At 39.7% G+C, this 15015-nt stretch overlaps 2 protein-coding genes across 2 annotated transcripts in view; one reads left to right on the top strand and one right to left on the bottom strand.

Moving 5' to 3' along the window:
- Pde9 (phosphodiesterase 9) overlaps positions 1 to 15015 on the top strand; it is a 171831-nt gene that overhangs the window by 30602 nt on the left and 126214 nt on the right. The gene's annotated exons all lie outside the window — the stretch shown is intronic.
- LOC135440257 (protein krasavietz-like) lies at positions 6702 to 8060 on the bottom strand. Its single transcript, XM_064699325.1, has one exon. It carries the CDS (start codon positions 8058 to 8060, stop codon positions 6702 to 6704), a length of 1359 nt encoding a protein of 452 aa, XP_064555395.1.

The raw sequence follows: 15015 nt of genomic DNA, 5'->3' as shown, positions 1-15015 counted from the left end.
TGATAAATCACCTATAGGAACAATCGGCTGATTATGCGTTTTTGTATGAAAATCGTTTTTTTTTATTTTTTTTCGGCTTAGCATATGGTACATCGTGTATTGTTTTTGGCGGCGAAGCATATCGTATTTTGTATCGTATATCTTTTAGCGGCTTGGAATATCGTTTATTATATATCGTACTTCATTTTGCGGCTTAACATATCGTATATCGTATATCGTCTATCGCTTTGGGGCTTAGCATATTGGTTATCGAATATCGTTTTGGGGCTTAGTATATGGTATATCGTATATCATTTTGCGGCTCAGCACTTGTTATATCATAAATCGATTTTGGGGCTTAGCCTATCGTATATCGTTTTACGGCTTAGTATATCGAATATCGTGTATCTTATATCGTAAATCTGACATATATCTACGTGGCTTTTAAAGTTTTGGCTGCCCGAAAGGTACTCTGCACTTTCATATCTTTTTTGAGTTTTCTACATGAATATTTCTTACTGGGCTCATTTAAGCCATTTGTTTTATATTTATAAATATTTTGTTCCCAATACGCTGCAGTGTGAAAGTTCATTGCACACACACACACACACACATATATATATATATATATATATATATATATGAACTAGCCCTAAATATAGTGGGTTTGGACAACGGATTCATACATTATTTACCAAGCACCGCCTGGCCTTGTTTTTAGTAGCCGCACTGAATCACTTGCAACCAAAATAAAAGCCCGAAACGTATGGAGCAGCACTTTAATTTCCATGTCCAAATGCTTTCGCTTTTTTCATTTACATGCATATACATATATGTATATATTCATACATATATTTATGTACATATCCTAGACACATTCGTAGCATTTTCTTTATAGGCCGGCAAACAGTCAAACACTCAAACGTAAGACATATTTAAAATTTGCATGTGCTTCTAGCAACAATGGCAGCTGCAGGTGCTTAACTAGTTAGTTAGTGCCCAGGTGGAGCAGGTGGTGCAGTTGCTGCCCAGATGGGCGCTGCGTTTGCTGTCACAGACAGGCAAAACACGCGAATTGACTCCATCAAACGCTCGCAAGCTGCACAAAATTGCTTCGTTTCACTGTCGCACAGTGGTACAATTTGACGTTGCTACGCTTAAAACTTAATGGGGCCCAATGGGTGTGAGATTTGCTGATGAGTTTTTCGTAAGCTAGCGGCTTTCCAGTTAATTTGCCTATCGATTTCTGTTATCGATAACAAGCCATCCCAATCAAGCTGCAAAGGTAGCTACATATTTTCGGGACTTAATATTCATAGCTCTATCTTTGTCATGTAGAAAAAACAGTTATTATGTATACCTATGAACCTATTAAAAATGGGTAAAAAGGGTATAATGTATTTGTGCAAATGTATGTAACAGGCAGAGGGAAGCAGCTCCGACCCCATCAAGTATATATGTATATTCTTGATCAGCATCAATAGCCGAGTCGATCTAACTTGTCCCGTTTCCAAGTAATCCAAGATAAAAATCAATATCGGAATCCTGTTTTTGCAACAAATCTCGTAAGTTACAAGAGCTAGAGTCTACAAAATTTGACATGTAGCTTCTTGAATAGTATATGTATATCAAGTATCTCAAGTATTTGTAAGAGCTGTAGATATCGAAACTTTGTGTAGTTTGTATAGTAGATAACGATTGATTTCGATTTGCGATAAAGTCTCTGTCGCTAAAGTTCTCATAGACTGACGCGTTCATACATATTGGACAGAAGGACAGACAGTCAGTCTTCATTAAGTCGATTGATCCAGAAAATATATATACTTATATATGTATATACATTATGTAATCGGTAAAGCCTTCTGTTGCCAGCTACCAACCTTTGCACAAAAATATTATTAACTTTTTAAAAAGTAAGCTATTTTGTACATGCTATAACTGGCTACAGGGTATTTGCAGGTCGGTCAGTCGCAACTGAAAAGAGCTTCTAGTTTCATACTGTTGCACAGAAATTGGAATCACTGTGCGGCTGATGGTGTTGCTTTTGCTGCCACGAGCGATTGCATTTGTTACGGCCACAGCAACAACAATTACAGCAACAACAACAGCTACAACAACAGCAACAACAACAACAGCTCACAAACAACAACTGCAAAAACATCGCACTTTGACTTTAACGCTGTTGCATTTTACTAGGTCAAAAGCAACGTCACCGCCAGCAAAGGTTGCGAGCCAGTCGAAAGCGTGCGAATGAGAGAGAGAGAGATGGAGAGAGAGACAGAGAGAAAGGGAGAGAGAGAGGACAGGGTGTGTGTGTGTGTGTGCGGTGTCAAACATAAATATGGCGTAAAGGTGAAACTGTTGCTGGCTGCCGTTGCTGCTGCTCCTTGCTGACTGTCGGGCATAAATCGGTGCCTGTGTGTGTATGCGTGGGTATGCGTGTGTGTGTGTGTGTGTGTGGCAGTATTGCGCGCTAAATTTCACACAAGCATAACTACACACGCGCACATACACACACACACAGGCATACACACACACACACACACAAGAACATGCAGGCGGCCAAATAGCAAACCATTTCTAATTGGAGGTCGTCCTGGTTGTTGTCTTGGCTGCCTTTTGGCCAAGTTGTCGCTGCTGTTGTTATTGCAGCTTATGTTGCGAATGGCTCTGAGCAACGAGCGCAATCATTTTTCCTATAATATTTGCCGGGCGTCCTCCGCGAAGGACGCACAGCCGAGGCAAAAGGAATCCAACGTGCGTTTATATGTTTGTGAGCATTTCTTAATAACAAAATGAGCAAAGGCCAGCGCAGCCAGTGAGACGTTTAAGAATGCGACACCAAGAAAATTGGACAAACAAATTAATTGCGCTGAAGAGCGCTGTGAGAGAGTCGCAGAGCAAAATGCCAGTGAGACGTTTGAGTATGCTAGATAAACGGGAATGGGACAATTTAGACATGATGATTATGTGCGGCAAGAGAAGTGTGTGGGTGAGAGGAGACAAAAGAGAGAGTAAGTATCAGAGAAAATCAACTTCAAATAGGCTGTCATAGAAATGAAGCAAAATGGTCGCAGAGCCAGTGAAACGGTGTAAAATATCTGAAAAAATTAAAATATAATAGAAAGTTAAAGAGAGAACCTGATTGTGCTGTCAGTTAAGCCCCTGAGGTCTACAGGGGTAAGCTAAATAGCTTTATAGGGTATGGTTTCAGTCCAGCTTTTATGTGAAAGCATGTGCTTATCTTTACTTTTCAATTATTTCTGATTTTAATAGGATTTAACATCTGTTTGCGAAAGGTAGGGTATATAAGATACATATATACATATATATCCGTGCCTGTGTAGCTGTGCGCTCTTATCTTGGTTGCATTTATACTCGTTCATGAATCGGGTATATTCGTTTTGTGCCCGTCTTGCTGCCCTTTCCTCTGTCCATTTAAATGCAATTCAGATTTAAATGAAAAGCTTGAAACTGCGCCTGCTAGGTGCTTGGCGGCAAGTTTGTAAAATCTCTTGTAGCTATTGTGACGTGAAAGAAAGATAACTGCTGATAAATATCGATCCAAACATATATCTTACACACATTTAAAAATGTTACCAGTCAGCCAGCTTTAAGCTTTTCTTTGACGAGTATCGGGTAGTCGGTTGCACCCGACCGCAAAAATGTTATTTGCTTGGATTTAAGTTTGGTCGCTTAACTGGATGCCTCCGTGAACACTTTTCATTGCCAAGGCTGGCAATGAACCAGCAACTTTTTTTTTCCAGGCAGCGCCTCGGGATGTGGCTAGAGTTTTCTGTTGTCGACAGCCCTCTGGCTTAGGCACGTGCGTGGCACCAAGCATACCACAAATGATCGACAATCTGTGGCATGAACTTGTTTACGCTGCTGTCTTTTCACATATTTGCAACTAAGTGCATTTTTAAATCCTTAACACATTGAGAATGGGTAAATAGAGCGTATAATCGGTAAATGTGTGTAACAGTGGTAAGGTAACATACTCGAACCCATAAGGTATATATATTTTTGATCAGGGCGACGAGCTACGTCGATCGATATATAATTTCGATAAAAATCAGCTTTAAACATGGTTTTGAGTGGCACATATCGAAAATGATAAGAGCTAGATAGACCAAAGTTGGTGTAAAGATTCCATCTTTCGTATGGTATAAACAGATGAAGAATGTCTTTCCTTGTTGAATAGCTCCTGCCATTCTACTCAAAACTGAAAAAGCACGCATTTTTAAAGGCAGAGTCTTACGCTTTATGCCTTTCAAATTTTATAATGATCGGACTATAAGCACCGAAGTTATTCAAAAATGCAGAAGCACAGCCGTAGCGTAAACTACGTGTGTATATGTGTGTGTACTTATAATTTCCCTTCACTATCTCTTTACCCCCCATATATTTTCTATATTCTATTACAAATTTCTTCAATCTGTTTAATAACGTTTATCTCCCTTTTTATACCCTGAACCCATTAAAAATGGGTAAAAGGGGTATAATGTATTTGTGCAAATGTATGTAACAGGCAGAGGGAAGCATCTCCGACCCCATAAAGTATATATATTCTTGATCAGCATCAATAGCCGAGTTGATCTAGCCATGTCCGTCTGTCATCGATACAAATCGATATCGAAATCCTGTTTTTTGAGCAATTTCGGCAAATAATATGAGCTAGAGTCACCAAACTTGACATGTAGCTTCTAGAAGAGTATATATATATATCAAGTATTTTCATTTGTAGCTGCAAACTCAAAATTCGTTGTGAATCGCTGGCCGGATGGGCAAATAAAAGAGCCCCAACGTCTCGGGGATGTTAAAAGATTTTGTCGACTTTAAAAAGTAAATAAAAATAGAATACAAAGAAGGAAGCTAGAATATTTGTAACGGAGGCCTGTCGCTATGTGCTGGGTATCTTCTAGTCGGTTACTCTCCGACTAGAGCATACTGTGCATTTTTTCTTTTTATCTTTTTAGTTGAAATTTTTGTGTGGCATATCGCGTTTTAATTGAATCGAGAATGCACTCATGTAAAATTCAATAATTTCCGCTCGCTAACTCAATTAAATCGCCATTTGAGTTGCAAGCTGTTGCATGGTCGTACGTGAAGGGGCGGGCGGGTGGATTTGCAGCAGTTCATCCCGCAGCATTTTGTGGTGATTGTTGGCAGTGTGGATGGCGGCGTGTTGTCAGCTGTTTGTTGCGTTTGATCAAAGGAATGCTTGTGATTTTCATTCAAGGCCAAAAGGTCGGTCGGCATTAACTGCAGCCGAAGAATAGAAAATCTGAAACTAATATAAAAAAGACCCCTTTTAAGCCTACTCTTAACAATATTACAGGACTTCAGAAATTCGCTGTCAGAAGGTTGCTGGCAGCCTTAAATAGGAAAGAGTGCCCAACTCTCTGAAGTGCACGACGAGAAAATACCCTGCGACAAAAACATGCCTTTTATGCACACATATGTAATGGAAAGAATTCTTTTAAAGCTAATATATTATTTAATACAAATCTGTGTACAAAAATTGCAGATTAAATGATCCGAGCTGGCCATACTAAAACCTTGCAAATCGATATTTATCGATACTATAGAATGTGCAGGGATAACTCCGATCACCTTATGATATACGACAATATGTTTTTAGTTATCAGACTCCAGTTTCTATATGTTTTCGAGATGGACAAGTTTTTACTTTCAACAGACGAATGGACAGATAAACAGTCGGACAATCTGCTCAGCATATCCTCCTGATCAAGTTGGTACGGGGTAGATAGAGTTAATCGTTCTTTGTCTTTTTGGCATAAGAAAAATGTACCGTTTTTAATGAGATAGGATGCTTATGCTAAAAACAGAAGCTTATTTTTAGATGAAATTTAGTGCTGGGCTTAGAAACTAAGAACTAACCCAAAACATAATAAAAGTGCTCTAGTCGGGAAACTTGAATAGAAGATATATAGATTTACATATATACGAAAGAAATATACGAAAAAACCCACAAGGTGTTCTGCTTCTTTTTCTCCACACTAAGAGAAATGTTTTTTTGATTGACTTCGGTTCTTGTTGTCCGATCTTTATGAAATTTACAGGGCATAAAAATGGCATGCAAATAGGGGTAAATACCAATTCCTTAGGCTTTGCCTTTGAAATGTGTGTATTACAGAGGAAAACGCAGGAAGGTACAAAGAAATTAAATATTCTGGAAATGTGAGATATGCACCAAGATATCTGGCAACTCTTGAGGAACAGAATTCCGATATCGATTGGTATTGATTTTCTGGAAGCTGGACGAGCTATCGATGATCGATAACTCAGTTTTTTTGTGCACTAGAAGGATGCACGTTCTCTAAGATGGAGGGACATGGCTAGAGCGGCACGGCTTCTAATATACAAATATATATATATACATATACATAAATGTATTTAATGGCTTGGGAGATGCCTGCTTCCACCTGATATCGAACTTGACTGTGCCTTGTGGTGCCATTTTGTAAATTTCTGATTATCAACCATAAATAATTAAAAAACAATTGGTGTTGTTGTCGATTCTATTGTTTATTGATGTTGCTAGTGTTACAATTGGATCTCTGGATGCAACCATACGCTAGTACATTGCGGCTAAAAGTGCGATTGAATGGGCGAAAAATTTGAAAATGTGAAGGCCAATGGCTAATAGTGCGAATATGCATGTGTTAGTATATGTTAGATATGTGTTGAATGTGAATCTATGAGTATTTGGCAAAGTTAATATTGGCATTTAGGCTCGGCCCGATGACATCGCTATATATGGTCTGGCTGCGCTGCTGTGTCTGTCGGCGATTTGTCAAATAGGTATTATAATCGACACGGGCATTGGCATCGCTATCGCTGTGCAGCCAGTGGACAAAGCGACGCATCTGATCCAGAAATGCAACCTTGCCCTTATCAATGTGATCCACCTCATACCAGCGTACGATGGCATCCTCATTGATAACGCCCGCCCGATACAGATGTACCGCAAAACGTTCAAAGGATTTGAAGAGCGCATGGTGCTCATAACACCATTCCTGGAGCCGCATCAGCAAAGCAATCTGTGCGCTATCCGTGCTGCAAAGTGCATTCAACAGCGGTGCATAAATTTGCAGCTTGCGTATGGTCTGCTCCGGACTGGAATTGGCCGAGCTGCCGCAACTGGCATTACTATTGACCGTCTGCCAGACAATGCCGATCACCTCCGAATCGGACATGTGATGCTCACGCTGGAATTGACGCACATTTCGCACCACCTCCACATGGGGCAGCTTTTCGTGAAAATCGTCGAGCAGCCGCTGTTGCAAACGTGTGCGCAATTCCTGTCCGGCCCGTGTCTCGTGCAGCTTTATTACCTCATTCAAATCGCTCTCCTGATAGACCTGCTGAAAATATAGATCGCTGCGTAGCATTGGCGGCATGAAGCTTATAATTTTGCCATCGAGACCAGATTTCTTGAGCATTTGCAGCATGTAATTGGCGCCACGTTCGCGCTTCAATGTGCTGCACACCACCAGCATAAATTCCAGGGCCAGACCCTCATCAATGCTCGCCTGTTGCTGGCCCAATGCGAGCAGCGTTCTCGGATTGATTTGCCCATCGATTAGATACAATGCCATCAGGAGAGCCAGACGCCGGCGTGCGCCCATCTCAAAGCCGCCGAGCAGCGTTAACAGACGCTGGGCATGCGACTCGAAAGCCACATCCAGATGCTTGTGGCGACGCCGCAAACGCTTCACAAGCTGCTCGTAAACACGCAGCGCATTGAGCTCATCGTGTGTCTTGAACACACAGTAGCTGGTCCGGAGCTTCAGATCGCCGCGCGTGGGCAGTTTGCCATCGCTGGTTAGCAGGCCGCCCGTATACAGCACATCGTAGAGTTGTCCGCTCAAACGTTGATAGTCCGGCTTGGAGACGATATTGTCCAATGCCTTCCAGCTGGCCTCAAGCTTACCTTTGGTACGATCGAGCGCCTCGACCAGTTCATTCCGATAGGCCAGGCATTCGTTATCCTTTTCCTTTTTCGTGCGATTGTTCTTCAGACGGAAACAGGGCAATATATATTTGGATGCCATGCTTTATTATCTTCACGCTCTCTTGCTCGCTCTCTTTTTGTCTTTCGCTCACTATTTTTCTCTCTCACTCTCTCTCTTTCACTCTCTCACGCTCTCTGTTCTAGCTATGTCCCTTGAGTAACTTATTTTGGCTTACATTTGGCTCTTTTGCAATTTGTTTCTTTTCTTTGGGAAGAGGGTTATATCCAAAAATTGTGTGTTGTTTTTTTTTCCGGTTTTGCCTATATGCTTTTTCTTATTTCATATGGAATGTGGTGGTCGTTTTTCTTTTTTCCTTTTCTTGTTATTTTCTTTGTTAGGAGTTGGTTTTAGCGGAAGGCGGCAAACAGCTTGAACCGAACTATTTGTAGGTTTTTTTTACAATTTTTTTCAAATTTTTATATTTTTACTTTAATTTGAAGTCTCGCACAAACTAAAATATTTGTACAACTCATTGCTAAAAGCATTTTGCCAGGCCTGCTTCACGAGTAATCAAAAGCAGGGCTGATCTTAATTTAACTCGTAACCACGCAAAGGCTATTATGATGTGATTACGAAATATATATTTAACCAGCTCAATGTCTACGCTTCTTGCTATGCTCCAAAAATCAACAGGAACAACCCTCCGAAACGGCGAAAACAATCGTTTTTCAACAATGTACCTTCAAGGGTTAGCTCTTCGGTTTTCTGAAAAGGCAAATTATTATGTATGTGTTTCTACTTATTAAATATCTCTTTTCTTTTAATATTTATTAAGGTATTTTAATGAATTAAAGAATGCCTCCTTTTCCACCTAATCGATAAATATCGATATCAAGGGTTTTAACTCTTCGGCTTTCTGAAGAGACAAAGTTATTTATGTGTTTTTTCATCAAATCATCTTCTTAACAAAGATCTTTGTCAATATTCATTTGGAGTGTGCAAAGATATTTCGACACATTGTTCCTTTTCCATTTAATCGATAAATATCGATATCAACATTCTGTTTTTGTGCATGCCTCTTCGCAAATCAAGTACATTATATCTTTTTTACATAATGTTAGAGAGTTTGAGATTATACGCGGATTATTTATTAAAGAAAAAAATTAAAATTGAATATGTGTCTCAATATACATGCACTAATAAAGTATTTGCAGTATGATTTGCAGTTCCTTTCTCTTACGGTTTGTGCTGTGGATTGGTCATCAATCAGTCAATCAGTCAGTCAGTTTATTAAGACTAACAGTTATATACAGTTAAATGCAGCGCTCGCTAAATGAGTTGTCCACACACAGTTGTTCGACCAGTTGGTACCATGATGCTGACTCAAACTCCAGACTGCCGTACCCCTGTCGCATTATCTTAGCCGAAGGCCCTAATAGAAACATGATAATATTAACTACATAATAATAGCTCTTAGATCTGTGTGTGTATAACAGTGTACGTTTAAGGTGTTTCCAAGTATGTATTATTGTAATTAAGAGCATCCCTTCAAATCCCATTCTATCGATAAATCTGAAACTGCGTATGATATTGTTTGCTTAGGTGAGTTGCTTTCATATTTTGTTTGTTGTGTCATATCATTTGTCATATCATACATACCAGAGTGTAGGCGGTGGTGTGTGTGTGTGCGTGTGTGTGCGTGTGTTTGCTGTTAAGTAGACATGATAAAATGGCCGCTTAGGCGCTGTCAGCAGCGCAAATGCAAATATCAAAACACATACACCGAGCCACTTCATATGCTTGAAAGATTGTCTAGGCTGTGTGTGGGTGTGGGTGTGGGTGTGTGTGTGTGTGTGTGTGTGTGTGTGTGTGTGTGTGTGTGTGTGTGTGTGTGTGTGTGTGTGACTGCTTGCTTGTGTGCGTGTGTCTGACAACATGGTTGTCATGTAGATGTCTGTATTCCGTATTCTACTTTGCCTCGTGCTTTACATTGGCATCTAATGCCAGCTTTAGTCTGCGGCAGTTGAAAACCCATATGGCATCCACACACCCCCCCCCCCCCTTCTCTGCGCCATGTTGCCACCATTGCTGATATCAATCAACTGTAAATAGCTGAGAATGGACAGCTTATAGCTGCTGGAGTTTGAAGGCGGTTGCGGTCGAGGCTGGGGCTGGTGTTGGGGTTAGGGATGAGTATGGGGTTGGGGATGGGGATGGGGATGGCTTGGGGTTGGGTGAGTGACTGCATATTCGTTTTTGCATATTGAGAGAGCGATTTATGTTAAATCAACGTGGAGGCAATTGGCCAACTAATTGAGCTATATGCGATTACGTCGCATCTGAAACTGATTTGCTTTGAATGCAATTTGATTTATTAGCTTATATTGTTTTGCTTGCCATCATTTGAATTTTATTGATACTTGCGTATTAGCTAGAATAATAATTAAAGTTTTATAGATAAGCTTCTTGAGAGTACGCTGGCAGAGAGTGTTCACATTTGAATGACCAACTGTCAGCATTTGACGTTTATCAACACTGTGCTAAGAAACACGCCAGACAAATCCCAATTGTTGATTAGCGAAAAGTGTAAAAAAATATAAAACCGAAGTCATTTAAGCTTGACGAAAACATTTTCTAACATTGGCATCGGAGTTTGAGCCTCTTGACAATTCTGACAATACTGGCAGCGCTTGGCGTTTACCAATACTATGCTCAAAAACATGCCAGTCAAATACCAATTGCTGATTAGCGGGAAGTGTAAAAATATAAAATCTAAGTAATTTACGCTTGATGAAAACATTTTCCAACACTGCCACCGAAGTTTGAGCCACTGACAACACTGTTGACTGCAATGTTCACTTAACAGCACTGCTATAACACAAAATTAATTTGGATAAATGCAAGGCAGTCGTTAAACATAAAAGCAACTACACAGCACTTTTGTCTACGATTTGCATTTACCAACACTGGCTACTTCTTATTTTAAGGTTGCCTGATTGATATACGTTTTCGTTGCCTAACTCAACTTTAATTATTGTTTACAAATTGCTTGATATATTTTGATTAAATATGTTATTATTTCGTTACGGTTCGATTTGATTTGTTTTGATTTGATTGATTCAACGAATTCCCCTCAAAGATAACACACACTTTTTTACTGTTGTTAGTCGAGTGTGCCTTAGTTTCGATTTGATTGCATTTTTGATAAGCTCTTTCTCAGCGTTGCTTCTGCTGTTAATGTGACTGTCATCGCTTGACAACTGAAACGCTTGACACTGCGAACCGCAGACTCAATTTTATTTATATTTATTCGCGTATTTATTTGCTCGATTTGGCTGCCCTGTAAGCAAATTGAACTGAGGTAAAAGGCGTATCGATAGGTTTAGTGGGCAACTGAATGATTTTAGTTAAGTTAGTTTTTTTTTTTACATATTTTTGCTGGCTGGTGTTGTATCCGTTGTTGGTTGGGAAGAATAGGAAGGAATATTAAGGGAATATTAAGGAGTATCTGTGTGTGTGTCTGTGTGCTGTATCTGTGAAATAAATGCAGGTATACATGCATGTATTATATATATTATATGTATTTCCTAATTATTGTAACAGTCCCAAGTTTTTATAATCTCGTTCCTTGTCAACTTTATTTACCAACACTCTTCACATTTGACAGCGTTGCCAACTCGACGAAGTGGCAACACTCTCTGATGTTTTTGAATAAAATGTAACAATTGAATTTGCAATAAATATGTCCATATGTATTTGGTGTACACTTGAGATATGGGTAAAGAGCATCTACTTGTCGTGAATAGTCAAAAAGCGCGTTTCTTCAATAATAAACTTGAAAATTAGTCGAGCTTCTTTGTTTCTGGTCAAGTTAGTTATATTCTTTGCTTCTTTTTTTTTTTGTTATTATATGTTTTTAGTTTTTTGATAAGGACTCTGATTAAGTGTCTGGTGCCAGACAAAGACACTTATTGATGGGGCATTACCTTGATAGCTATTCAAGTGCTTGATTTGTTGTTGTTGCCCCAAATTATATGCTATCACCTCCAGTGATAAACGCAACATATTTGGAATTTCTCGATGATCGATGTGTGAAGCGCGTCAAGTGACCGTCGTTTGCCTGATTGATTGAATGATTGATTGCGAAATATGCACGTTTGGATTGTCGTTAAATAAACCGAAAAGAAATCTTAACCGGGTCAAATCAATTACTTGATTTGTTTCATTTTGATGGATTAAAATATGGTTTTATTTCACTTGAAGCCTTTTTATTCCTCGACACTCCCCCACAAATCATACAAATTAATTTCTGCTTCAGTCATGGTTTGAGAGTCACTGTGCAGTCTTAGAGTTATTTACTCAATAATCAAATACCCGCTCATTAAAGCGATTTATTCGGATCAATTTCGAATATTTAATTATTAAATTAAATTTAATTCATAGTATTCTTCCACAATATGCACAGTTTTCGATTATATCCATTTTTTTTGTTTATTTCTTTTTTATTTTAACATAAATCTAAGTCAAGTGGTTAGGTCATATACAACTTGACCCTTATCGTATTAAAAAAAAAATTGTGCATAAATAAGAATTTAACTCGAACTTGTTACTCTGCCCACTTTTATGCCGTAGAGTGCTGTATTTTTGAGCACCCTTTTTGTATCATACTCATACCTTTGTCCCTGTCCACCCCTCCCCTTTCTGCTCCTGCCCTCTCTTTCGGCTTACAGTTTCGTTTCGTTTTATTGACATTGGAAGCACCAGCTCAAATATTTAGATAAGCCGAAAGGTGTCGTTCGCAAAAAAATAAAAAGGAAACAATAACTAAGAGTGGGCTAGTCGGAGGGACTAGTATCCCGACTGGGAGATGCCCTGTAACCACACTTCTGAGTTGTCGGAATCTGCGCTCCACACTTTGGACAGCGGCTGTGATATTTCTCTCCTTGACCCCACACGCTGAAAACATTTGTCTTTGAATAACTTCTGTGTTAATTGCTTGATAAATGAGGGACATTTTATGGCATCTAAGGCTGGGGGAAGTAACCAAAATGTGATATTTTTTGCTCAATAAATATACCGAACTTCTTCTATGGTGTTTTAAACAGCTGTGACTTTGGTTTAAGAACCGATATTTATCGATATTTGTGACGAGAAAGATTCGTTCTATGCATGATATGCAAACATGCCGGATGGACAGACGGAGAGATGGCGACATGGTTAGATAGGCAAATATGGTTATATCGGCTCGGTCGTTATATATAACAAATATATATGCATATATACCCTTTCTTACCGTTCCATACATTTACATCACTTCGATATACCCTTTTAGCCCATTTCGATTACAGGGTATAAAGCAACAAGAACAACACTTAGGTCGGTAGATGGCGTATCCTAGAGCATATCCTATACATACACACACAAACACACACACACACACATTGCCGCTCTCAAAATTAGGCTGGGTCCTGTTGCAACTGCTGCTGTCATGTAAACGGTTTTATAATCCAAATGGAGCGCTTGAAGATGTGTTTAGAGCGCGATATATTATGACACGCCCATAACCATTCTGACGCCCACGCCCACGCCCACTGGACAGTACGAAGCAGTTACCCTGCTTTTCCCCCCCTTCGGGCAGCACGCATACATGCGTAGTTGTCAGATTATTGTTTTTTTTTTTTGTTTTCATTTTCATTTTGGGGGGCGCTGAGTGTAAAAGACAAAAAGGATTTGCCTGTCATCTTTAGCCAAATGCCATTTGACATTTATGTTGGTCCCGTCAAAGCGCCACCACACACCCGGACACCCGGACACCCCCCCGCTGCAGCCAGAGAGCGCCCCCCTGCTGTTTGTCTCGCTGTGATTTGCTTTTTTGTCACATTAAATCTTGTTTATGATGTTTAAGCACTTTATTTCCGCTCGATTAAATTGCCATAATGACAGGCTGCGCGAAAATGTTCATTCCATTTTGGTTTTTTATTTTTGTGTTGCTTTCCTTTGTTTTTTACCTTTTTGGCACGCTGCAAACAAAGTGGAAAGCGCAGAGCCGAATAAACGGCCAGATAGATAAACAGAAGGCAGAAGGCAGAAGGCAGCCGAAGGCAAACGGGCCAAAACAGCTGGCAGCTGCATTAACTTCAATTGACTGTAATGAGCATCAAGTGGGCAGGACGACGGGTTGTCCCACTTGACGGGCGCCCACATCAACATCATTATCATTATCATCATCATCAGCATCAGCATCAGTATCATCATCATCATCATCGTGTTCTTTAGCCCCAACGTCAGGGCCGCTTTGGCATTGGGAGCGATTTGGGTAACGGCTTTTGGCATGCGGCACAATGCTCCATTTGCTGCAACTCGTCCATAAAATTTAAGTGTGCATTTTGTCGCTCGCCTTTTGGCCAGCATTTCGAATGTGTTTGATCTTTGTTGCCGTTGTTGTTCCTGTTGTTCTTGTAGCATTCATTGTCTCGGTCAGCTGGCATTATCCTCTTTCTCACGAAAGGTGTAACACATGAAAGGTGAGCCCGACAACCGCAGCAGCTATAGATATATATGCCTGCTCAGTTACAAGCATAAAACTAAAGTCTCAGCTCAAAAGCTATTGCGGCCTGTACATATGTCGAACTTGGACAGATCGGTATACTATATGGTATAGCTGCCATAGGAAAGATCGGTGCTTAAGTTCTTGTAAGTAAAGTTATGTTCTTAAGCGAAATTGCATTTTTTTGTTTTACTTTGCTCCTTGAACAAAAGCTTGAGAGCATCGGTTCACTTTATAAAATAGCTATATATGAACGATCTTCCAAAAAATTAGTTTTCCATTTTGATAGGAACTAAAGCTCTTTGACATCGGCCCTCTTTTTAATCAAGATAGAGATAAAAGATCATCCAAAAAATTAGTTTTTAATAGGAGCAGAAGCTCGTGAGCATCTGTCAACTCTATGTTATAGCTGCATATGAACGATAGTCCAAAAAATGAGTTTATTTTTATAGGAAGAGAAGCTTGTGAACTTTGGCCCACTCTTTAATATAGCTATGGTTAAATGAT

This window comes from Drosophila montana, unplaced genomic scaffold (genome assembly GCF_035044405.1).
Source record: "Drosophila montana isolate Dmon_TW-CO22-7 unplaced genomic scaffold, ASM3504440v1 contig_920_1, whole genome shotgun sequence".
Taxonomy (NCBI): Eukaryota; Metazoa; Arthropoda; class Insecta; order Diptera; family Drosophilidae; genus Drosophila; species Drosophila montana.
This window is presented reverse-complemented; position numbering and strand designations above follow the sequence as displayed.

Excerpts from the sequence above, each read along its gene's own strand:
- LOC135440257 (XM_064699325.1), bottom strand. The coding sequence starts at position 8,060 with ATGGCATCCAAATATATATTGCCCTGTTTCCGTCTGAAGAACAATCGC.